The sequence below is a fragment of the Urocitellus parryii genome, chromosome 9 (assembly GCF_045843805.1).
Source record: "Urocitellus parryii isolate mUroPar1 chromosome 9, mUroPar1.hap1, whole genome shotgun sequence".
NCBI classification, from domain to species: Eukaryota; Metazoa; Chordata; class Mammalia; order Rodentia; family Sciuridae; genus Urocitellus; species Urocitellus parryii.
In genome coordinates, this window is record NC_135539.1 from 53,925,808 (window position 1) to 53,951,622 (window position 25,815).

The 25,815-nt window shown below is 35.4% G+C and overlaps 1 protein-coding gene across 12 annotated transcripts in view; it reads right to left on the reverse strand.

Moving 5' to 3' along the window:
• The window catches only part of Pard3 (par-3 family cell polarity regulator), a 656,694-nt gene that overhangs the window by 159,029 nt on the left and 471,850 nt on the right, over nt 1–25,815 (reverse strand). For 9 of the 12 annotated variants that reach the window (XM_077803009.1, XM_077803007.1, XM_077803010.1 and 6 more), the window contains one exon: nt 10,021–10,131. The exons of the other annotated variants lie outside the window; for them this stretch is intronic. In XM_077803009.1, the coding sequence (XP_077659135.1) occupies nt 10,021–10,131 (111 nt within the window). The remainder of the gene's footprint in view (nt 1–10,020; nt 10,132–25,815) is intronic. 12 annotated transcript variants of the gene reach the window in all.

Below are 25,815 nucleotides of genomic sequence, written 5' to 3' on the forward strand. Positions count from 1 at the left end.
GATACCTAGTAGATCAGTTAAACTAAAAAATAGTAAGCTGGGAATGGAACCACCATTTGACCCAACTATTCCCCTTCTCGGACTATACCCAAAAGACCTTAAAAGAGCATACAACAGGGACACAGCTACATCAATCTTCATAGCAGCACAATTCACAATAGCTAGACTGTGGAACCAACCCAGATGCCCTTCAATAGATGAATGGATAACAAAAAATGTGGCATTTATACACAATGGAATATTACTCAGCACTAAAAAATAACAAAATCATGGCATTTGCAGGGAAATGGATGGCATTAGAGCACATTATGCTAAGTGAAGCTAGCCAAACCCTAAAACACAAATGCAGAATGTCTTCTTTGATATAAGGGGGGGGGCGAGTCAAAACAGAGCAGGGAGAAAGAGCATGAGACAAATATTGCCATTAAATGTGGACGAGAGGTGCGTGGGAATGGGAGAGAGAAGGGGAATTGCATGGAAGATGGTAGGAGACCCTCATTGTTATGCAAAATTACATATAAGATGGTGTGAGGGGGAAGAAAAAAGCTAGAGAGAGAAATGTGTCACAGTAGATTGGGTAGAAAGAGGTGATGGGAGGGGAGGGGAGGGGAGGAGGGGGGGATAGGAAGGGTAGCACAATACAATAGACACTAGTATGGCTCTCTATATAAACGTGGCTATATAACCAATGTGATCCTGCAATCTGTACACGTGGAAAAATAAGATTATGTACCCCATTTGAATCAAATGTATGATATGTCAAGATCATTGTAATGTTTTGAGCAAATAATAAAAAAATAAAAAATAAATAAAAATTTAAAAAAATAATAAATAGTGACAATATCAAAGGTGGGCAAGGATAAAAGGAAACTAGGTCTCTCACACACTGCCATTAAATATTAAATAGTACAGCCACCCTGGAAAGCAGTTTGGTAGCTTCTTAAAAATTAAACACACTTAACATACTACCCAGCAATTGAACTTCTGGGTATTTATCCCAAAGAAAGAAAATTTATGTCCAAGAAAAAATCTGTACACAATTGTTCATAGCCATTTACTTCAAAATCAGAAATAACGGAGATATTGCACAACAGGCAAGAAAAAAAAAAAGAAAACTGGGGTTCATCTGTATCACAGAATATCACTCAATGTCAATTTCCTGGCTCTGACATATCCTTCAGTTAAATCAGTTGTAACGACTGGAGTTACTAGATGAAAGTACATAACACCTCACTGTACTATCTTTGCAACTTCCTATGAATCTAAAATAATTTTAAAATAGTTTTTTAATTCTAGAAAAGTGTCACATACTACTTATCTCCTTACACCTAGCTATCACCATTACTTCAGTCTTGATTTTCAAAATGTTGGACTCCGAGGGTCAAATTTCCCTAGTTTTTCTTATTTTGCAGCTATAAAATGAAAATACTTAAATTCACCTAGCCCAGTTTTGCTCAGCAGGCATCTAGTGACATTTAAGAAGGAGCTATTTGTGGTTGTACAGGATACCTAGCACAAAAGGGATTCCAGGCACACGTAATTAAGCAGTGTCCCTGAGCAATGGGGACAATCAAAAGTGTTTTTCATATTCCCAAAACTTTGGAGAAGAACCTTATTTCCTGAGTTGAGAACTAATGACTTCCTTAGATCAAGAGAATACTGGAAAATGAGAAATTTTTATCAGGAGATCCCAGATGCAAATAAACATAAGTCCCACGGACAGAATACACAAGAGAAATAGCAATTCAAAGTCTAATGTCAAATTTAGCTAAAATTATCAGAGCTTTTTTATTATACACTACTTACCTATTTAAGAGCAATTTTGATACAAATGCTATTATAAAAGTTATGTTATTATAAAAGCCAGTTATCACTAAATTCTAAACATCCATGATGGAAAGTCTACATTAAGTTGAGAGAGAGTTTTATTGTTTGCAACACACTGTCTTTTTGACTGGATTCAGTCAGGGGAGAAAAAAAAATAGCTAGCAGAAAGAAGGAAATTAGTTCTTTCTTTAACACAACAGGATATTAACTTGAAGCTCAATTCTCACTTATCCAACAACCCACTTTACGACTGTATTTGGTCATTATCAGAGAATCAGATAATCATAGGAAATATCCAGTGGTCCTCTTGAAGTTTGAGAACGTGATGAATTTTGATGGAAAAAAATTGATATAAACATCATTATATAAATATAAAGCCCAAATTTTTAAATTTGGAGAACCTTCCAAACCAAAGGAACGGGCTGGGACTGTGGCTCAGTGGTAGAGCACTTGCCTAGCATGTGTGAGGCACTGGGTTCTATTCTCAGCACCACATACAAACAAACAAACAAACAAAGGTATATCAACAACTAAAAAAATACTAAATAAAAAAAAAGGAGCTGGTTTAAGACTGATTTCTAAAGGACTAACCCTATTCAAATTTGTTAAAAGTGGAAATAATCCATTTGGAAGTACAGTACTCCTAGGAAGTTACCATAAAAAGAGAATGGGAACATAGTCTTCTCAAAGTAAGCACATTCCCAAATAATCTCCCCAAACGTCTTGTACCCCAGTTTAATTATATTACTGATGGTCCTGGATTTGAATGCTCTTCTTTTTCCAAACTACACACACATACACACACACACACACACATTCACTGGGGGTCAATTTCTAAGAAGTCATTATCTCCAAAGAAACACTCATCAGCCTGAGATATTATTCACAAAGCACAGCTCTTAATTGCTTTCTTTTACCCAAATTGAATCCAATGAACATCACAGTCCCACCTATACTACCTCCTAAAAACACTGATTTTTTTTTGTCTCTTTAAGCTTCAATAATACAAGAAATCATATTTTTATTGCTTACCTTGTCATCAACAATGTATTTTATCCCCAAGTTTTGAAGGCTGATCACAACATTCCTTTTAACTAACCCTGACAGTTTATGCTGGTCATGAAAACCTTAGCATAAAACTGTAGCATCCCTGTGATCCACCAAGGGAGGATTGCTACTGCAAAGGCTAATCCACCCAGTTACCAGCCTGAACTACAGTGCACTTCACAGTTCATTCTAAAAATGAATGCTAAAAAAAATTTGCTAAGCAAATGACAGAGAAAATCCAATTTTAAAAACTAGAAGTGTACTGTAGGTTTTGGGAGCAAAGTTAATAAAAGTCACTGATTTTCTTTATTATACTCTTCGATAGTTGAATGTCTTATTTATTACAAAGTAGACTTTGTAACACTACTAGCACTTCTTCTCATAGTGATTTGTTAGAAGTTGACCCCCCCACACAAATATTTTTCTGTGTAATTTGAAAAAAAAAGAGAACATTCAAATCTATATTATATATTTCATTCTTTGTGGAGAAACTTAGTTCAAAAAAAATAATATTTGGCTCAGGGGAAAAAATATTTTCAGTGTCCTAATAAAAATAGCATAGTATCTTAAGGAAACTTTAAAAAGAGATAGTATCTTGCAGTTGAGCTCCTAATGGTTCCAGATGGTCAATGCTATAAAAGGACACCCCCTCCATTCTTTTATTGTGACCCCAAGGTCACAAATTATCTCTAAGATGTAGGAGTCATTAGTTTTTCTCAACAGTCAGGTTGTTGTTCAGCATTATCCATTCCATTTATCTCAGACCAACCCTCCGCAATGACAGAAGAAACTGATTAGTCCAAAACTTAGCCAAAGAAATAAATGTCTATTGCTTTATGCATCCCAGTGAGTCCTTCCCAATTATAAACAAAAGAACTATTCTGAGGTTTAAATTAGTGCAAGCAGCTGTAAGAACTGACATTGATGGACAATAGCATATACTATTTCCCTATCCTTGAAATCTGAAGAAAAAAATTGAAACAACAATTAAAACGTTTTATCAAGACTTAAAAAATAGTGAAGAACTTATTATTTCAGTTTGTTATGTTGAAACATAAATATTCACACCTTTCCTTTTTGTAAAAAAAAAGTCTTTTCCATTATGATAATGAAATTGCCTTGAACCTGCATAGAAAATAATACACAAAATAATGTAATATACTAAATAAAGTAATAAGGTTAATTTCTTTCCTGCTGTCACTAAATTCATGCTAACAGTCTCTCTTCAGCTTGACATCAATTAATGATTTTAATTCCAGTCTCTTGTCACAGTGCTCACCACCCTTTTCTCTAATTAAAATGGATGATGCATGATGAAGATAAAACACACAAGACTTCTGTTCTTGTAACATTTCTATTCATTAGTATTTTTGCTTTTTACAATAAATGGCTTTTAGCACTAATTGCAGTAGACCAAAATGAAAAGAACTTTTTTATGACTACGAAGTATAGTCTTTACATATCCAGAAAAGGTAGGATGCATGGGAATCACAACTGCCTGATCAACTCTTCAGGATAGAAAAATCACTGTTGTACTAAAATTACTCAGTTAGATCACAAAATGCCTCTACCTCCAAAGATAGGAAGCTTCTTCAATAAAAGGTACATTTAAAAAAGAAATAAAGACTAGAACATATAGAAATTGGCCTTTAATTTATTTTATTTATATTTTTGGGGTGATGTAGACTGAACATCTTCCCATATTCAATCCCTGTACCATGGGGTCTGGGCAGTCTTTTTTCATTGTTGTTTTGGTACCAGGGATTGAACCCAGGGGAGCTTAACCACTGAGCCACATTCCCAGTCCTTTTTTATTTTGAGACAGGCTGTAACTAAATTGCTTGGGGCCTTGCCAAGTTGCTGAGGCTGGCTTTGATCTTGTGATCATTCTTCCTCAGCCACGAAAGCCACTGAGATTATAGGTGTCCACCACCATACCCAGAAAGGGATGGATAGTCTTTTAAGTGCTTGAATTCTTTAAAAATTATGATTGTGTTACTAGTAAGTAACACTGTGAATACCTTCTTTTATCTGTTTTTCAACTTTCACCATTGTATATTTTAAAACTGATATCATCTCATTAGTATTAATGATGCAATTTAACTTGTCCCCCCACCTACGATAATTTTGCTAAATCGGACATATTGTTGGAAACTAGACCTAGCCCCCAAACTGTAATCTTTAGGGAACATAACTGTTAACTCTGGGCCCACTGGTCTGCCGTTTGCAAAGCTCTGCAGTCATAGATTCACAACTCATTGTCTTACATATTTTCTTTTGGCACTGCTGGGCTAGAAGTGAGGGCCTTGTGCATGCAAGGCAGCGCTGTGCCACGAGCTACAACCCCAGCCTTTTGGTCAATTTTTAAAATGTTAACACATTAAATGTTTTCTCTTAATGAAGGTAAGGAAACAATGTCAAAATGAAATAAATGTTGGTAAAACTAGGAAGAGAGAATTCTAATGAATGGGAGCTGTATGCAGAATGCCAGAAAAACTTGCAAAATGACAAACCAAGAACTAGAAGTGTATCAGTTAAGGACACAGATAGCTCAACAGTCTAAGGCTAAAAACCCAAGGCTTCAAATGATGATTATAACATTGAATAATGGAGTTGAAAATACTTCTCATGACTGGGAGGATTTTATAAGAAATTCATTAACTTTTTCATATCTCCACTACAAGCATCAGAATCCTTGGAAATATTTCCAAGCACAACTTACTATATAGATATAGATATTAATATTGTAACAACTATAACTTTGCCAAATAAATATAAAATGTGAGCCAACTACCATTATAATACTCACTTAATAGAATGAATAACATATGACATAAATATTATATGAGAGTTCAGGAATTTGGCCAGAAATATAAGCTATAATTTCATCTTTCAGACTGTCTTTAATTCTTTCTGTCCTTATCTATCTATTCACATACACATTACCCTGTTCCAGAAAACATTCAACATGATTGTCTAAAAATACATAAAAACACAAAATAAATCAAACAGTAAATAGATGCCAACTTTTTAAAGTATATGTATATGGACATATGTATTTTATAAGAAGAAATCAGAGGAGCATACACAAATATTTAACTAGTGGTATGAATACAGATAAATTTTTTGTTTTCCTATTTTAAATTTATAAGTTTTCCCCCACAGTTTTTGTAGTTTTAGAATTATATTATCTTAGAACCAAGAGCTTTAAGCAGGGGAGAAGTACTTGGAAAAGAGAAAACTGAAAAAGAAAGATGAACAGTAATAAGATTCATGAATGCACAAAATAAAATCCATAAAGTAGAGGGGTGTCCCAACCCTAGCTTTAAACTATATCATAGCTCTATAAAAAAATCACCTCCAGTTTCTAGAGCCAGTTAGTGGAGTTGAGCTGGATAGGTTGAACCAGGAGCCACATCTGTACTTCACATCAGTATTTCCCCAGGAATCTAGGAATTCTGAATGATGTTAGTGTCCAAGAAGAGCAAAAAGGGGTGGAATGGGTGGATATCTTCTCTATTGGGTTGATGTCTTCTCTAAGTTGGGAGAATGATTCTCTATAACTGGTTTGGGGCTTTACAATACATATCAACTTAATGAGGATTTGAGAAATAATGAAATAAAGAAACATGAATAAATTGGTTTAACTGAGTATTTCTGAAACATATCTGTACACACTAAACACTACTGCTTAACCCTTTTTTTCTCCTGCTAAATACTGTTGGGGATGCCCTGTGTCACAATGTATATATCTAATGGTATTTATACTACCATTTACACATCAGTGGAGATATCATTGTAGCAAAACAGAAGGCCAAAGCATTACTACTGATACTTGGTCAACAGAGGAATCTATCATTGTGTTTCATAAAGGAAGCTAGGTAGACTTGAAGTTACAGAGATCATTTAATTGAACGTGTTCTATTATTTGGTTTTGAAGCTCAAACCGGGATGCTGCTGTCTCTAGGCATGCCTGAAAGATCAACCAGAAAAAGACTGAGCACTGCATTCGGGCCTTGCTTCCCATGTGCTAGCCTATGCTCAGTGGGCCCAATAGCATCTCTGAAAGGCTAGGTACCCAGGTTCAGGGCTCTCAACAGTAAATCAAAATAGCAAAACTCAAGACTATTTAACTTCACCCTTGGCATCACCCCAGATTCTCTCTTCTAAAGAAGAGAACTGGGTTGTGGGAGCTCAAGCTTGTGGCAGGCAGCCCTAGCAGAGCCAGCAAACAGACCCACTTGGGGATGTTTCTCATCCATGGCTTCCATTTGGACAGCATTTACTCAAAAACCAGGGTTGGCAGCAAGTGGAAGGAAGAGGAAGAAGTTAGTAAGAATGAAACCAAATTTAATCTTAGATCCAGGCTGAGAAGAATCTAGTTTACTTGCACCATCAGAATAAATCTTAACATTGTAGGAAAAACATTTTAAATCACACTCACCATCCTTTCAATTTTTCAATATTTATATCTTAAGTAATATTCAGGCTGCACAGATGTATGTGGGTGAAAAAAATATTTGTTTGTGGACATGTCATAACTCATAACTAAGGAATGTCAGGTTTTCTATTTTTATATGGAATCAGCCAAAATGATTTTTGGAACTCCAATAGTTACAGTGGAAAATAATGTTATAGGAAATATTTCACTGCCAGTAAGCAGAGGGAAAAGCTGTGATGAGAACTTAAGCAGAGGTTGATTTATTTTCATCTATTCCTCTAATCAAATGTTTCCTAAAGAAGCTGCAGTTTCCATTCTCAAATGGAGCATTCCATTGCCAATGTCAATAGAAGGAACAGAAGAGATGGCATACAAAGAAGAGACACCATACCAAAATGACAAACACACTCTATTTAGTGTACCCCGACAAGTCTCATGCATTCACTTGCTCTATTTCAAAATCCATGAGTTTAAACAAAACACACTTGTAAAAATTGTTGTTAAAGTACAAAGTCAAAGTGCAATAATTCTCTTAAATTATGATCCTAATTGATTTTTTTAATGGACTAGTCACTTGTTCCTTGACCCTAAAAGATTTTTACTCTAAGCCCCCTGTACACTGTAAATTCATTATGACCAACCTAGTTCCCAGAAGTATTGCATCATTAGAGGTACAGAGATGGAGATTAAAAGCAAAACTGAGAAGTGAATGGTGCCTTAGGCAAATTAATAATACAAGTGAAACCATTATGTAAAAATCATTGTTTGGCTGGAAAGATCTGACGATGCATTATGAAAGCATTTTGGGAAATGTTGATAGAACCGTGCATTGAAACCATAAGTCACCTTAAACTGCAAAGCAGGAATATTTAGATATGAAAAATGGTACAGGATTAATGAACCTATCCCCTTTGGCGGGTTTTAAGAGATGGAAAAAGTAGAATGGTTCTTTCTATTGCTCTGATTGCTCTAACTAAATATCATGCTTGCCTGTGGCTGAATCTGAGCATATACGTTTACCTGGTATGTTCTCTTTTTAGGCACAGGAATCTCTTTAGGAGAAAAGTTTATCTTCTGAGCAATTAAATGCCATACTGTGCATGCAAAGCAATACTATCCACTGTCCTAAAAATTTTGAGCTTATTAATAACTTTGGAAATCTCAAAATTCATGAGAACTAATGGAAGTCCTGATGAACAAGGCAACATGATTTTAAAAACTTGGGCTTGGGTTGTAGCTCAGTGGTAGAGTGCTCGCCTAGCATGCGTGAGGCACTGGGTTTGATCCTCAGCAACACATAAAAAATAAAATAAAGATATTATGTCCACCTAAAAATCTAAAAAATACATATTTAAAATAAAAAAACCCTAAAATTGGGGACTGAGATGTATAACTCAACAAGAATACTTGTATAGCGCACAGGAGTCCCTGCATTTCATTCTCAGCACTGCCAAAACCAAAAATAACTAAAAATAAAATTGTGGAATGAATCAGCAGAACAAACCCAGACTTACATCATAAAACTCCATGTTTTTCCTGTGTATATATTTTGAAAAGTTACACAGAATCAGAGTCATCATTCCACTCAGACAAAAATGAAACAAAAACACACATGCACAAAAAATGAGAACCAAAAAGCCTTAAGTGTATTGAAAAGATGGATAAAAATATCCAAACACTAATCTCCCTTTAAAGAAAACCATCCTGGGATAACATTTTGAGTTTGTTTCATTCATTGCTATAAGACTAAAAGCATCCTACCTCTAGAATTGTCAGAAAACATTGAATTTGACCTCAAGGTTGTGGGTTTAAAATCCTAGTTCTGGACAAGATTTAGCTTTATAAACTTGATAAAGGTACCAGAAACTCACTTAAACCCCAGATTATTCAAAGTAAAATAGACATAGTGTCCCTTGCTTTGGCCACTATGAACAGCAATCAAATACAATAGTACAAAGAGGAGTTCACTATGAACCTTGTAAACTCCAATAACAAAAGTGTAACATTGCTTTCTCATTCCCTGGAATTTTAATAAGGAAATCCTCATCAGTTTATAAAAGTAGTTTTCAAGTGGCTGTTTAAAGTAACTCTTAATTCACTTTACTGGTCTTTGGGTTCTCAACATGGAATGATCTAACAATAAACAACCATCTTTCTGGAAGATGGAAGAAAACATAAGTGGAAAATCAGCAAAAAATATGAAGATAGTGAAATAGAAGAATTAGGAAACAAATGTCTCATTGGAAAGAAAAAAATGTGAAAAACTAACAGCTCTGAATTCTTATTATGAATTAAGAGATTCAAAAGGAGATATAAAAATTCAAATTATTTTCAAATGAGTATTTCTTAAGTATTACTTTCATATAATGCATTCTCACAGTTCGTTGGGGCAGGATTTTCAACATTTTTTTTTGTATATTTAAAGCAATGATAAATTCAGTATTAATGTAGTCTCCTACCTCATAGGTAAAAGTTCTGAACTAAAACCACTGACATCCACTTTGGCTCAAATAAGGTTTTCTTTCTCTCTCTTTAAAAAACAACAACAAAACTTTCATTACAATACAGTCACCTCGTAACCATCAGTATTTAGATTGACACAGAAAATAAAATTAAATGCAAAATATTAACATTATAAAAAGAAAGCAGAAAGAAAGAAACAGAACCTCTTTCTAATGATGTTAAACAAAATAACTGAAGTCTACCTCTCCTGTTCCTGCTTCATTCGTATTCTCTCCTCTTCTGACGTAAAGGAGTCCTGTATTTTTATTTTACCCGTTTTCTCAATCTTGTCATCTTTCCGATGTTTGCCAAACCTGTTGGTAACAAAAAATTCTAACTTGTCAATATATACAAAATGAGTTTTCTTTCCTTTGTAAATAAAGACACATATTTAGAGAAATAACCCCTTCTTCAAAATGATGGCCCAAAATGTCTCTTGCCATCAGTATTAATAATTTTCAATCAGAATATCTTATTCTTTTTCAGTTAGAACATTCCAGAGAAAGCTCTTTTGGAAAATGGCCTCAGTATCCTTATTGTTTTTGGCAAAACAAAACCAAAAATGAGCAATAAGACATGCAGTTTTGCCTCACACAACAAACAATAACCCTAGAGGACCGAGTGCTTAAGTACCTCAGAGGGCAGAAGAGAAAAAAGATCTGCACTGGAATTCTATCTTCTGTCCTAAAAATTGTGAGCTTATTAATTTCTCTCAGGAATAAAGAATGATAATCCACAATCATCTATTTAATAATCTTTCCATAAACAACTATTCCTCTTTATTTTCTCAGCCTGGTTTATTGGAAACATTCATCACAGTTTAAAAACTGACAAACAAGGCCATGTTTGCAAGGTTTAAAGCAGAAAGGATAATTTACACTGCTATAATACTTTGAGCTTATTAAATTGAAAGCTTTCAGGCTTTCTCATCAAATGCTCTCCTAAGTCTGATGAAAAGCGATTGCTGAATGTGGCATCTTTGACTTAGAAATCTAGATCTGATCAAAAACAAATATAAAGAACAAACACATGATTGAAAAATGGCTCACAAGCTGCTATGGATGGATGCTCACCTCAAGACTCCTTAAGCAAACACTAACATTATTCTATTCTGGCATGCAAAGTTCCCAGAAACCTGAAGCTTGATATCAATTCTTTTTCTTGTTGTCATTTTTCCCTATAAGAGACCATGCAGCCTGTGATGCACGTTCTCTATGTCCTAAAAGTCCTAGTCATATGTAGAGAGCTACAGGCCACCTGATATTTCAAACCAGAAATCTTTTAGAATTATGCAACTAAGCATTTATAAATAAAATATATTGCATATTTCTATCTAAAGAGGAACCAGAAATCTATCTTATGGGGACAATAAAATATCATAAAAGAGAAGAAGAAAGGGATGTACCAAAAGTTAAGATAAAGAAGAAAAAAAAATATTTCAATTAACAACTTGGTTAATGGTATAGATCATTTTCTTATCAATATCAATCTGAGTTTAAATACTTCATTACACATGAAGTATCCATGAGAGTAACTTACATGGTAATTAAGGCTCCACTATGTTTGCAAAGAGGTTTATAAACAAGGAAGGAAACACTCTTAAAATGCTAAAATTAAAAAAAAAGTTAAAATACATCCACTACTATTCCTTTTAAGTCGAACACTATACTATTAAAAAAAAAAGAAACAGGCATCCAATTAACTTTATAAAGCAAACCTATCCTTAACATTTAATTTTGTTTGGAAACTAGAAAATCATTAATTACAAAAAAGAAAAGAAGAAAGAAAAAAAATCCCCAAGAACTTAAATCTAGAACGTAACCACTACTCACAAGGGATAAAATATATGCTGTGCTTTTAAAGCTAATAAATACACAGCATTAAAAAATAAAAGGCTTTGGCTTTTTTATCCATATATCAATAATGTCTCAGATTTAAGCAAAATGATGGACTTTATGAAATGAATGAGTAACATTCATTCATTCATTCATGAATAATTGAGGAATAATGAGCAAACAAACATTAAAAAACCTACACATCTCAGTAGGAGCCAATAACTAAAACACAATTTTCATTCATTTCACAAAAATTTATTGAGCATCTACTATGTTGTAAGGACTAATATTTAAGGCACTTATGCTATAAGCAGTAACAAAATACATTAAGTCCTAGCAACTGTGATAAAGCTTACATTGCAGTGTGTAGGCTAATTCATTTCAGATAGAGTGTTCAAAAATGACCTTTCTGACAAGATAATATTTCAGCAAAGATCTGAGTGAAGTAAGGGAACCAGCCATATTAGGAGAGAGAAGAGAGCAAGAGACCAAATGCAAAGGCTTCAAATCACATGAGTTTCTTTGAGGAACTACAAATAAAGAACATATAACAAATGGGATAGAGTCAAACTAAAAAGTTTTTTCTCAGCAAAAGAAATAATCTATGAGGTGAACAGGGAGCCTACATCCTGGGAGCAAATTTTTATCCCTCATACATCAGTTAGAGCACTAATCTGTAGGGTATATAAAGGACTCAACAAGCTAAGCACCAAAAAAAAAAAAAAAAAAAAAAAACAAAACCCTACAAATAATTCAATCAATAAATGGGCCAAGGACCTGAACAGACACTTCTCAGAAGAGGATACACAATCAATCAACAAATATATGAAAAAATGCTCAACATCTCTAAATCAGAGAAATGCAAATCAAAACTACTCTAAGATACCATCTCACTCCAGTAAGAATGGCAGCTGTTATGCATATAAACAACAAGTGCTGAAGAGGATGTGGGGGAAAAGGCACACTCATACACTGCTGGTGGGACTGCAAATCGGTGCAGCCAATATGGAAAGCAGTATGGAGATTCCTTGGAAATCTGGGAATGGAACCACCATTTGACCCAGCTATTCCTCTTCTTGGACTATACCTAAAGGATCTAAAAACAGGATACTACAGGGACACAACCACATCAAAGTTTATAGAAGCACAATTCATAATAGCTAAACTGTGGTGGCAACCTAGATGTCCTTCAGTAGATGAATGGATAAAAAAATGTGGCATTTATACACAATGGAATATTACTCAGCACTAAAAAATGAACAAAATCATGGCATTTGTAGGTAAATGGATGGTGTTAGAGAAGATTATGCTAAGTAAAGTTAGCCAATTCCAAAAAAACAAATGCTGAATGTTTTCTCTGATATAAGGGGAGAGATTCAAAGTGGGGTAGGGAGGGAGAGCATGGGAGGAAGATTACTTCTAGATAGGGAAGAGGGGTGGGAGGAAAGGGAGGGGGAAAGGGAATAGCAAGAATAGGGGAATGTGATAGTCATCATTATACAAAATATATGTAAGAAGATTTGAAGTTAATGTCAACATACCTTATATACAAACACAGATATGAAAAATTGTGGTATATATGTGTATTAAGAATTGTAATGCAAAAAAAGAGTAGATATATAATGGCATAATTTGGCATGAACAAACTTTATATACAGAGTTAAGAAAACTTGTGCTGTAAATGGGTAATAATGAGTGTAATACATTCCACTATTGTCATGTATGAAAAAAAAAAGAACATAGTAAAAGCTAAAGAGAAAAAGAGATGAGAGGAAATGAAGCAGGGCCCAGAGCACACAGGACTTTGAAGACCACATAGGAGGTGAGACCAAAAGGCACGGAAGATTTCCAAATACTGGAGTGACATGGGTGACATATTAGTGATACTGGAGCAGTGGGAAAAACACATTGTAAGTAAAAAAGAATAGTTAGGAAGGAAAAAGAGTTAGGAGGCTAAGGTTGTCAGTCGGGTGACAGTGGAGGAGACTTGCAGAAGTGTTTAGCTTCTGGATATATTTCAACAATAGCACTAACAGAATTTGCTGGTGGGGAGGCCAATGGTGTGAGGGAGAGGGAAGTCAGTAATGAAGCCTGGTTTATCTGAGGAACTGGAAGAAGGGAGTTAATATTCAGTGAGATATATGGGGCCTGAGAAAGAGAAGATTTGGTGGCCCAGAGGCACAGGTAATGTCATAGCAAAGATTCAAAGGACAGTGCCGAACTGGACCAATTGCTTTGAGTGACATCAGTCTGTACATGGCATGAAAAGCCATGGGATTCGGTTTTTATCCTTTCAATTCTGCAATGCTGAAGCGCCTGGATGTATAAAGTAGATTAATTTCTAACTTCTAGAAAAGTATAAGTTTAAATTTTAATATATTTACTTATGATTATATACTTCCAAAGGTTAATCATTTTAACCATTTAATTTTCCCATTCATGAATGTCCTTCAAATGATACATTGTGTCTACATTAACTCATTTTTTTTATAACATTGTGTTGGTTCACACTGTAAATTATATAAATTCAACCCTGCATCATATTTGAGAAATACTACGCAATAACACATAATGATACAGTATTCACTCTGTGCCAAAAGGCACAGTTTTATAAGAAGATAATGCATATCTGTTGAGCTAGTAATGCTGGGGGGAAATTGAGACAGACTGATTTTTGCATTTTTAAAATAGTACTTATTTATTTATTTTTGCAGTGCTTGTGGGTTGAATCCAGGGCCTCATGCATTGGTATATAAGTGCTCTTCCACTGAAATATACCCACAGCACATTTTCACATGTTTTAAAATGGCTTAGATATTTTCAGTCCAAACATTGAGTTCAATTAACCGTATCAAAATACTTTTTAAAAATGTTTTTGGTCCTGTTTTATGAAAGAAGTTTCAGTTTGTTCACCAAATCTCATGTATATAAATTCACTCTCTTAACTTTCAGCTTTTTATTTTATATACAAACAAACAAAAGGACAAAAAAAGAGGGAAATCCTGATTTACATTTAAGAATGCACTTTTTTTCTTATTTGTGTTTGGTAGCAAAATATTAATTTCCTATATCACCTCCTCATAATGAGAATAACTACTAGGTTATTTGTAAATTTGTAATCAAACTACTATAGAATAATTTCCTGTTTTTTTTAAATATTAGATTCAACATTAGTATATGAAAAAGTAAAAAAAAAAGTGTCGATAAAATGTTTATAGATTAACATTTGGACATTTCCCTTAATACCTGCTTTAGTTAATAAATTATGAGATTTCTTTAAGGCATACCATAAAATCATACCATTTATGATTGGGACAAAAATGGATCCCTCAGTTCTAATTTTCTTGATGGGATGAAATAAAGACTATAAGTAAAAAAAATACCTACTAATCATTCTAGAGCGCAAAAAAACAAAAATTAAAGTATCTGTACTTGCCAGCATATTCTACAGGTTTTTGTTTTGTTTTGTTGTTTTGGTTCTGCGGATTAACCCAGGGGTGCTTTACCCCTGAGCTACATCACTAGCCCTTTTTACTTTATTTTACAAAAGGGTCTCCCTCAGTTACTCAGGCTGGCTTCAAACTTGCAATCCTGAGTTGTTGGGATTGGAGGTGTGCACCAGGGCGCCCAGTTTACTGTTCCTTTGTAATCAGTGGTCGTTTAATTCTTCCTGAAAAGGCAGAGAGTGGTCACTGAAAAAAATGTCAGCCGCACAGATGCTTGCCAAGTTGGCTCCCCAGCTGAAATCAGTCATCAACCTCCCAAGATCAGCATTCAACAACAAGACGCTTAACAGCTTGGAAAGTATCAATTACTTGGATACTAATATCTTTTTAAAAGCCATGATGAATGAAAGTCAGCTGTTTTGTTTTTTAATAGAAAAGCAGATCTGGAAATAGACTGAGCTCATGGTAGGTCCAGGAAACAAACCCATTCTGAACAGAGAATGGGTGTTTTACTAACTGCCCCCGATGGACCCACTCAGATATCCCCAGGAAAAAATGCTACCACCCAACAGATGTGAGGTTAAGAGGTAGAGTGGCCACTGTCTCCAGTGCCTCAGGGAATCTGCTAGTCATGTTAACATGGGAAAATGCCTTTAAAAAAAAAAAAAGAGAGAGAGAGAGAAAAATGAAAGAGAAATATAGAGCTTGGAAAAACAAAAAAAGTTGATAGGAGAAAATTTGCTTTAGAGTTGACACCCTGGGGAAAATACATAGAAAAACACAAGCCAAAGTAACATTGAAGTCTCCTTCACAGGAAGATAGTGGGTGAGCCCCATTCAGAGCAGGACTTTAACAATTCTTAAACATTGGACTTTCCTCATAAAGGATTCAGCAACATTTACACTCCGCTAAAGTAATCTCAAAGTAATCTGCTAAATGGGTTTTACTATGACAGATTATAGATGAACTCAAGCCCACTTCTGACCAGTAGGAACATCAAACAAACAAAACCACCATGGGAGGTTGTGTCATGAAAACTTAACTACTGTTAAGAGTTTCATGGCTACTAAACCATTATTTTGGTTTTTAGTGAAGTAACATAATTCTCTCTGCAGTATAAACACTGCTGACAGATTTTACCATTTAAATTGTAATATTTTTACTGCCGATAAAATTAGAGGTCTTTAGAAAAAAATTGCAGTGAATGATGACACTTAGCATCCTGCTATGAATGGAATTAAAAAACCATAATTGTTTTTGTAATGAAGGGGCTTTTTCCAAATACAACATTCGAAAATATAATGTGGTAAAAAGAAAGTCTTAAAAATTTTTGGCCATGCTTAAAAATGGATAGACAAGATATCTAGAACAAAATCTTGTAGGATTTGAAGAATAATTTTAAAAACAAGATTTTCTTAAAAAAAAATCCCCACTGAGATGTCACTGAAATCTGGTAAAATGGATAGACAAGATATCTAGAACCAAATCTTGTAGGATTTGAAGAATAATTTTAAAAACAAGATTTTCTTAAAAAAAAAATCCCCACTGAGATGTCACTGAAATCTGGTATTCCCCACTGCTAATTATCACAGTCTTCAAGTCCAAGGTGGACTTTACTACATTGGTTGTCTGACTATTTACCCTAAGAAATCTGTAAGTTAAGTGACACTACTTCTCTGGGAAAGAGAACTTAAAATGGATGGAATATGAATTCAGTGTCAGCTATCAAAAGCCACTTGTACTCCTCGAGGCCAGACTCCCAAACTGGAGGAGTTAATGGAGGCATGGAATTCAATATTGTGTCCTGTATTTTGCCTGTCTTTTAAAAAAATGTATATTTATTTTTTAGTTGTAGTTGGACGCAATACCTTTTTTTATTTATTTTTATGTGGTGCTGAGGTTCGAAACCAGGGCCTCACACATGCTAGGCGAGTGTTCTACTGCTGAGCCACAACCCCAGCCCCTATGCCTGTCTTTTCTAAGTATTTGCATTACCACATGATTTATTCTATCACTTTTTCTCTCCAAGAATTCATTTTCTCTTTCTGGAATCTTCCAGTTATTTCTGGTGGATGCATGTGTTGTATAGCCATTGAATAACCTGTCTCTGAACACTGCCTTCAGTGATAATTCTTCCATTTGCCCTAAAGGTCCTCAAGAGATAATAGCTGCCCCATGAACCAGTCTCAAGATCCACTACAGCCAAATTATATACCCTGCACTATGCCTTTCTTGAATCCCAATCCAAGTCAAAGTAAAACCATGAGGGCTGGGGATGCAGCTCAGTGGTAGAGCATTTGTCTAGCCCTGGGTTCCATCCCCAGCACCAGAAAAAGAAAAACAAGAGCATGAGCGTTAAACCATTCCTCTGTTGTCCTTTAAGCCATACTTTTCAAAATCAAACAGCTTGTGACGCAAGTTTCTCTAGAAACCTTTCTTCAATTGATTCCAGTAATATCTTTCCCCACATTCTTGGTGTTTTAACTTCCCTCAACTTATCACTCTAGTCTAACACAATCGTGAACTGCTCAAGATTTTTCTCTCAAGAAAAAAAATCTTGCCATATATCTTTATAAATTCTCTTGTATTCTTGTCTATATGCACTGAATGGTTCTGGAAATAAAAAAATTAGAAATTAGTCTTCTAGAACAATGCATTATTTGACAGAAGAAACTGAGGCCACAGAGGTACTAGGAGCTTCCCAGTCATAATACAAGCTCAGACTAGAGTTTAGGTCTCCTCACAGGTGAATCTAAGCTTGAATACTCCTACAAGAAATCGAAATTCCAAGATCTATGAAGCTTACTTTGTGCAATTCCTACATAAGACATATAAGTGAGTAACTAATGAATGCTCTTTTGATTGCTCAATTACATTGAACTAAAATTTATTGAATTCCTATTATGTTCTTTATATCATTAATTACCAATCAGAATACGAGGGGGGTGTTGTAATCCTCCTGTCGAGCAGGGGAAGCCTGGGTCAAGAAGCACATGAGAATCTATTGATCTGTTAGATCACAGAACAAGTAAGTAATAAAGCCAGAATTCAGACTTAAGATTTTTACCCTACCTACTCACTTCAGAAGCTTATGAACCAAAGACACACTATGTTTTATGCTCAGAGCAGCTGTTTAATAAAATCTTTGTTTAAATAAATGTGGTAAGTTTCACGTTGCCTGTAGCATTTCAGTCAAGAGGACACTGCTCCTGAATGGAATTTGTCTATAAATACCAGGCATTTGAAGGCCAGGTCAAGAACTGCTCCTAATCCTTAGAAAGGACCATAATACTGCCCACACACCCATTCACAAGACATTGTCAACATTTCTAAATGCAAGGACCCTCCAAATGTTCAAATCACTTGTCCTGGTATATGCAAATGCTGTCAGGCAGTGGTAGAAGCATATCAAACTGCTCACATCCAGAGAGTAAAACGGCAAGGAGTGCACTTCAGCCATTTGTCTTTTGTAATGCTGTGCTCCTGGTTTCTGGCCATAGTTTTTAATACTTCAGTCTCCATTTTACAAATGAAATAAAGGGAAAAAATAAGTCACTTCTAATATGTCCTCCTGTGCAAGATCTTACATATTTTAGTGACATTTTAAGAAATCGCTGCCATGAAAGCGCACTGATTTGCTCAGCAGTAGATTGTGGCAACGCTGGATGAATCAGGGAAGAGGAGGCTGATTATGAAAAGCAGAAAGCTCCTATTTAGGCAAAAAAAAAAAAAAAGTCTTGGTAATCAACAATGATGAGAAGGGAGCCAGAGGAAAAAGGGGACATGACAACTTGATAGTGCTTTTTGTAAGATGGGGTGCAGTTTTGAGCTGGTAGAGTTTAGCAGGGGTTCCCTTTAAAAGGGAATTCACAAACTTGAGGATCATTATTTGTGTAATTTTCATCACTGCTAGTCTGATTAGATTTAATAAACCAAATTTGTGTTGCTTGGCATGGAGGGAAAAAGAAATGATTTTTTCTTTTTTTATCCAAGCCTTAGATGTGCAATGTACCCTTAATGGATAACATATCCTTTTCAGGAGTTCCATTAAATGTCCCTTTAAGCGTGCTCTTACCCTGGCATAGCCTTTGTTACCCCAATCAACCATGTGCTGATATACTTCGTAACCTGACACTTCGGAAATCCCAGAAGTATATGGAACAAGGAATATTAAAACAATAATTGAGAAATTGAAAATAGAGAGGGCAAAGGAAATTCAGCACAGAATCAACTTTGACTTTCTAAGAATCATTGTAAATTCCAAATATCCAAAAGAAGGAAAGAAACAAGAAGTCAGAGAATCAGAAAAACTTAAAAGGGGGAGATCACGCACAGTAATCCTTCCAAACACAAAGACAAATACACAAATGACTGAAATAATATTTGCAATCTATACTTGGAAGCATCCTAGTAAAATGAGTAGAAGCGTACTTTAATTATGATGTTGAAGCTTTTCAGGTATCCGTTTACAGATCACATGACATGATTTCTGGGGCAAATAAATTCCCTCTTTGTGAAAAGAGGTCAATTACTAATTACTGTTCTATACCAGGTTTTTATAAGGCTTGCCATACCTTACCATTTTTTCCAAATTATATCCACACAGGTAATCAAACCACACTAACCCCATAACCCCTAACATCCGAATGAGAATAACATGCAAATTATATTTTCTTTCTTCCCTAACTACACTGACTTTATTACAATATATACATACAAACAGATACACACACACATATACATTCATGTGTACTTACACACAGCAAAAACAACACATGATTCTGATTTTTTTTAAATGCTTAATTTGGAAATGAAATCAGCCATGTCCACTTAAAATGATTTGGAGAGTGCCTTTCATGCGACTCCTTCTCTGGATGCTTTACTTTACCACCATACTCCTAATTCTTGCTCTGTTCATTTTAATGCATTATTGTTTCATAATACAATACTACAAATTGCAAATTACATTTGGCTCAAGGAGTGATTATGAAAAATACTATCGCTGCTGCCTTTGCTCGAATAACTCTGATAATAATGAGAGATTGATTGAGCTCGAAGCAGCACAAGTGATGAGAAGGGTCAATTTGAGCATTTCTATTAAGCTTCTTTTGTTAAACCCAACACTTTGCCAGGTCAGAGGCAAATAATCATACCCTACATCTGGTTTCCATGGTTTTCCTTCTCCTAAGACATCAGAACAATTTAGTAAGTGGTCCTGCCCTGAAGGCAGTCCCCACAAGAAATGCTAATGAGACCCAAGTCACAAAAACACATCCATTTAAAAGGGCACTTGAAAGCAAAAAAAAAATTAATAATAATAATAAAAAAGGTAGAGTGATATTTTACTCCACACCTTTTTCTGTACGACAAAGAATAAGGAGTATTTAGTAACAAAGATAATCCTAATAATTCCCATTGCCATCTGCCTATCTGATACTCAAACCGGTATCCAGGTTCAAAAGGCTCATGACACTTCACAAATATATGCAAAAGGTAAGAGTATCTTTTTAAAATTTTCTAGTTAGGAATATTCACCCTCAGTTAAATAGGCACTGTGAATCAAATTACGTGTTTGAACTGCTGATACAAAAAGATATGTTAGTTGAAGCTGAAACACTTTCAAATGGCTTCTTACTCTTATATGTTTATAGAGCAGGCGAAAGTCACAAAGAAAGATAATATGGCCATTGAAGTTTCAACAGAAAAAAAAAGTCTCAGACTTTTCATATAGCTCCTGGAAACTTCGAAAGATGAAAACTTCCCCAAAGATCTCATTATCTATAAAGTTAAGATGTCAGTCAGCACTTTTTTTCTGTCTATTATAGGAAACAATTTCTGTTGATTCACATTTCTTAGAGAAGGCTCTCTACAGAGTAAATTAAGAGGTGAAGATTTTTGTTTTTTATAGTTAACTTGATTTGCATACTCAGATTCTACTTTTAGGAGCTGATATGCTTTCCAAGGCCCCAAAGGCCAATGCTGTGGCAAATTGGCAAGAACAGGTCCCCAAACCCAGGTGCAGATGCCCACTGTCTACTCAAATCACACCACCCTCTTAAAGAGCAAGGGAATATTTGGCTGAGAAACCTATGTCCTTGCAGCATGTCCTGGTCTTGGGACACCTGATGAGAGCAGCAGTTCTTCCCCAAGCCAGTTTCTACACTGTCCTGGTCTGTGCTTTCTCCTTACCAGGATGCATAATACTGGTTGTTACCAATGACTCAGCTGGGGTTAAGAACCCAGCTGGGAACTAAGATCCAGAATCCTGGCATGGTTCCAGGGATGGAGCAACAAGGGGTAAGAACAAGGAGATGTGTTTACTGCCTCATCTCCCACTAACATGCCCCTCACGTGAAAGGGAATGTGATATTCGACAAAATGTCAAACTACCACCTTCTTCCTTATTTGACTAAATTGCTTAACAAGTGTTCAAATATAGAACTTGTTGATCTGTGCACTGGCCTGGAATTCCAATCTCTGCCAAAGAAATTAAGTGATCTACAACAAACTAGACTGTAAATAACTTTGAAAGTGGGAAATAAAATTCTGACCTCCAAACATCCATCAAAATGCTTGGTATGCTATTCCTCAACACAGAATAACAGTTCACACTGCTAATAAATATGTGTGAAATGATCAGACATAAAAATACCAAAGCATTGGGGTAACATCTGAAGATCCACAACTCAGTTCCAAGTTATCCATATCAGCTGAGATTGGGCAGCAGTAGTTTGTCAACATTTGCACTACTGTAATTTGGGGCAAGATAATCCCATGCAAAGGCAGACTCTCTTATATATCAAAGAAATTTAGCAGCATCCATAGCTACTAGATTCCAATAGCACCCCTTCCATATTTATGGCAACCAAAGAAGTCACTAGACATTGACAAACACCCATAGGAGGCAAAATTCTGGAAACTGAGAAAGACTTGACTAGGATTTAAGACAATACGTTCATTATTTACAAAGAATAAGCTAAAGGGAGTGAAGAGACAGTAGTAGACATATAGATTTTACCCCTAAAAGATGCATATATTTCATGATTACTGCTAAATACTAAGGACGAAAGTCTCTTTGTATTGAAATTGTTAGAGTTGAATGCAGATGACCATCTAAATCTGAGGAGACAAGATTTGGCACTGAAACACAAAACATGATCTAGCATGCTGGAATATGAAATATTATGAGACGTATCCATAAGGTACCAAAGTCAGTCAGAACAATCAAAATACCATGATTAAGACCCAGCCACCCCAAATCAGAAAAACATGGGTTATAAATAGCACTACTAAATAAAAATAAAAATACTATCTATTTTTTAAAAAGTACTAACAATGATTAAAAGCTATTATGTTTGAAACCATACATAATGGACAGTATTCTCTAACAATAGTATTTATATATCCATCCTGTCTCCATTTCCAGGTAGCTACTCCAGGCTCCCTACATTTGGTAGATCATGACCATTTATGTGATAGATATAATGTTTGCCACCATGTGTGGTCTTTTCCCTGTCCTTTGTTTAAACCAAAATGATCTGTCCAGCAGTGGTTAGTTTTGCCTAACACAATGGAGTAAGGGTGGATGGCAAACTGGAGCTATGAGGTAGCTGTGGCTTCAGAGGCCTGAAGCCATGTTATAGGAACCATGAAGTAAAAAGAAGAATTCTTAGCAGTAGGTGATCCACAGCAGATTCTCTTAGTGCTAGCCAATATTTAATTTCCTCTTCCTCCTTCCATCAGAATCTTGATTTGGTTGGGCAAGAAGATACATCTCATTGAGATAAAATGACATTTTCCAGGCTCCACTGGAAACAGGAGCAAAAGATGGAAGACATTTGTCAAGAGCATAGACTTTATTTAGCCAGAATCCTGGGTTCACATCTTTTTTTTTTTTTTTATTTTTTAGTTCTCGGCGGACACAACATCTTTGTTGGTATGTGGTGCTGAGGATCGAACCCGGGTCGCACGCATACCAGGCGAGCGCGCTACAGCTTGAGCCACATCCCCAGCCCCTGGGTTCACATCTTTACCTCACCTCTTGGCAGCTCCATGACAAAACAGCTTTGTGACTCACTGGTTTAATCTCTTTCAGCCTCAGTTTACTCTTTGGTCAAATGCAACTATCCTTACAGGTGTATTGTGAGGATTAAATTAATTATACATCACTGTATGCTGGCACATACAAGCACTTAATAAATAGTATCAATTTTATTATGACTGTTACTCTTAAATTTCTTGTTCACAGAAATCGATAAGAAGGATTTACAGAATGAGGCTGACTTTTTTTCCCCATTCCTCCTCCTTCCTGCTGAGAATACTGACAAGATGGCTAGAGTTATAACCATGAAGTGACACTGAAGACAGAAATGTGTTAAGACAGTCATAGTTAAAGCAGCATTATTTGTAATAACCTAGTGTCCAAAGATGGATGAACTGAGAAACAAAATGTAGTGTATACATACCACAGATTATTCTTCAACCTTAAAAGGACATTCTAATGTGCTAAACATAAGATAGCATACTAAATGAAATCAACCAGTGACAAAAAGATAAATACTGTTTGATTTCCCTTTCATGAGGCAGCTAGAGTAGTCAAATTCATAGAGACAGAAAGTAAAATGGTGGTCTCCAGGGGTGGGAGAAGAGGGAAAAGGGGGGTCAGTTTTATGGGTACAGAGTATCACTTTTGCTAGATGAAAGAGTACAACAATGTGAACATACACATTTTAAAATGATTAAGATGACAAATATTATGCCAAGTGTATTTTACTACAATAACAAATATTGAAATATATATTAATGATGGTTGAATAAAAAGGAGGTAGCGACACTGATAACAATCCAAAATAAGAGAAATCCTAGTCTGCTTAAGTTGCAGTTTTGCCTGTTGGTGCTACAACTGAAATGCTCACAGATACAGTCATGGAGATAAGGAGACAAGGAGGAGTGTCTCTTTTCACATATTCGGCCTCCCAGTAAAAGAGAGCGTTTCTTTATAGCATCTCTGTAAATGATCCTATTTTCAGGTCACTACCTCACTGGCTCAGTCCCATAGTTCCTGGCAACTAATTTTCTCCTCAAGATGTTGCCCTAAAAGTCAACCTAGGGTGGCAAACAGAGGGCAGGGAAGAGCCAATAGCCTTCCAAGGGTGTAAGAGTGGAATTAATTGAAACAACTGAAAATAACCACCACTGTGAAACCCCATCTATTCAGCCCAGAGCTGCCCTTCCAGCTGACGAGCACTCTCAGTATTGAAGACAACAGGCCATGAGTCAGAAGCGATTTTCATTTTCTCCTCATTGTTGCTGATGCTATTTGGGTACTCACCATTTGATGAGTACAGACCACTGCCCACCCTTCTATTATCTTGGTTGTTAATAAGTGTTTTCTCTCTAATTAGGCACCCCATCAGCTGCATGGATACATAATGGTGGAATATAGTTCTAAAAGAAAACGTCCTTTTCCAATGCTGACTATACTAAATGGAAATGATATGAAAATTCTGCATTAGTGACTTACAGGACTTACATCTCACAAGAAAAATAATGTTCAAAGGAGTTCAAGCTGTCATTCTTAAGTAGACAGCTTGGTGAGTAAAAGAACTTTGAGAATATAAGACAGTAACATCTGAATAGATAAAATTATATTAGAAGGTAGAAACTTTTCAGAAGAGTTGCATAGGAAAAAACATAGTATGTTTCCTACTTGTTTATTAAAATTGAGAAGAAAGATCTAAAACCTTAGTAGAAACCCATTTAAAGACTACAATGTTATCTATTACCAAACAAGATAGTTACATTTTATAACTTTTCAAAAATAATGCAGTAGTTCATAATATTTTACTACTGGAAAATCAAAAGAAATCAAAATTGTGTCACAAAAAGAAATACATAAGAACTCTATTACTTGTATGCAAAACACATTTCCAGACAGAAAACTATTAAGATTTCCAATGTATCAAACAATAAAGTACATATACAGAGGATGATTTGTGAAATTAAAAATGCAAGTAGAAAATAATTAAAGGTGTTTAAAAAGTTTCATGTAGGAAGAACACACCCATGGAGCCCTTTAGAAAAAGCCAACAAGCTAAAATCATGAACATGTTCAATATACCAATTTGAACAGTATATAAAGCATCAATATTTTGAATATAGCAAGAACTCTACTATTCCCTTGGGCAGGATACAAAACATAAACACTGTGGCCATGAAAAAGAAAAATATCTGCAAATCATAGTTTATTATGACTTTTTGAGGTCCAATGAAAAGAAGCATTCATGAATCCTGAGAAAATAGTCTAAGAATGTAAGTACTGATTTGTATTTTTATTTATTACAGCACCAAGGATCAAACTCAGGGCCTTGTGCATGCTAGGTAAGTGCTCTACCACTGCGCCACACTCCCAGTCCCAGAACTCTGATTACATAGTGCTTAACTATCACGATTTTCCTTTTTTTTTTTTTTTTTTTTTTTTAGTACTAGGAATTGAACTCAGGGGAGCTCTACCACTTAGCTACATCTCCAAATCCCCAACCCTTTTTATTTTTCATTTTGAGATAGGGTCTCATTAAGTTTCTAAGAGTCTCACTAAGTTGCTGAGGCTGGCCTGGAATTTGCAATTCTCCTGCCTCAGCCTTCCAAGTTGCCAGGATCACAGGCTTATGCCACCATCATGGCACACTTTTTCAGAAATGGCTTTCAAAAAATATAA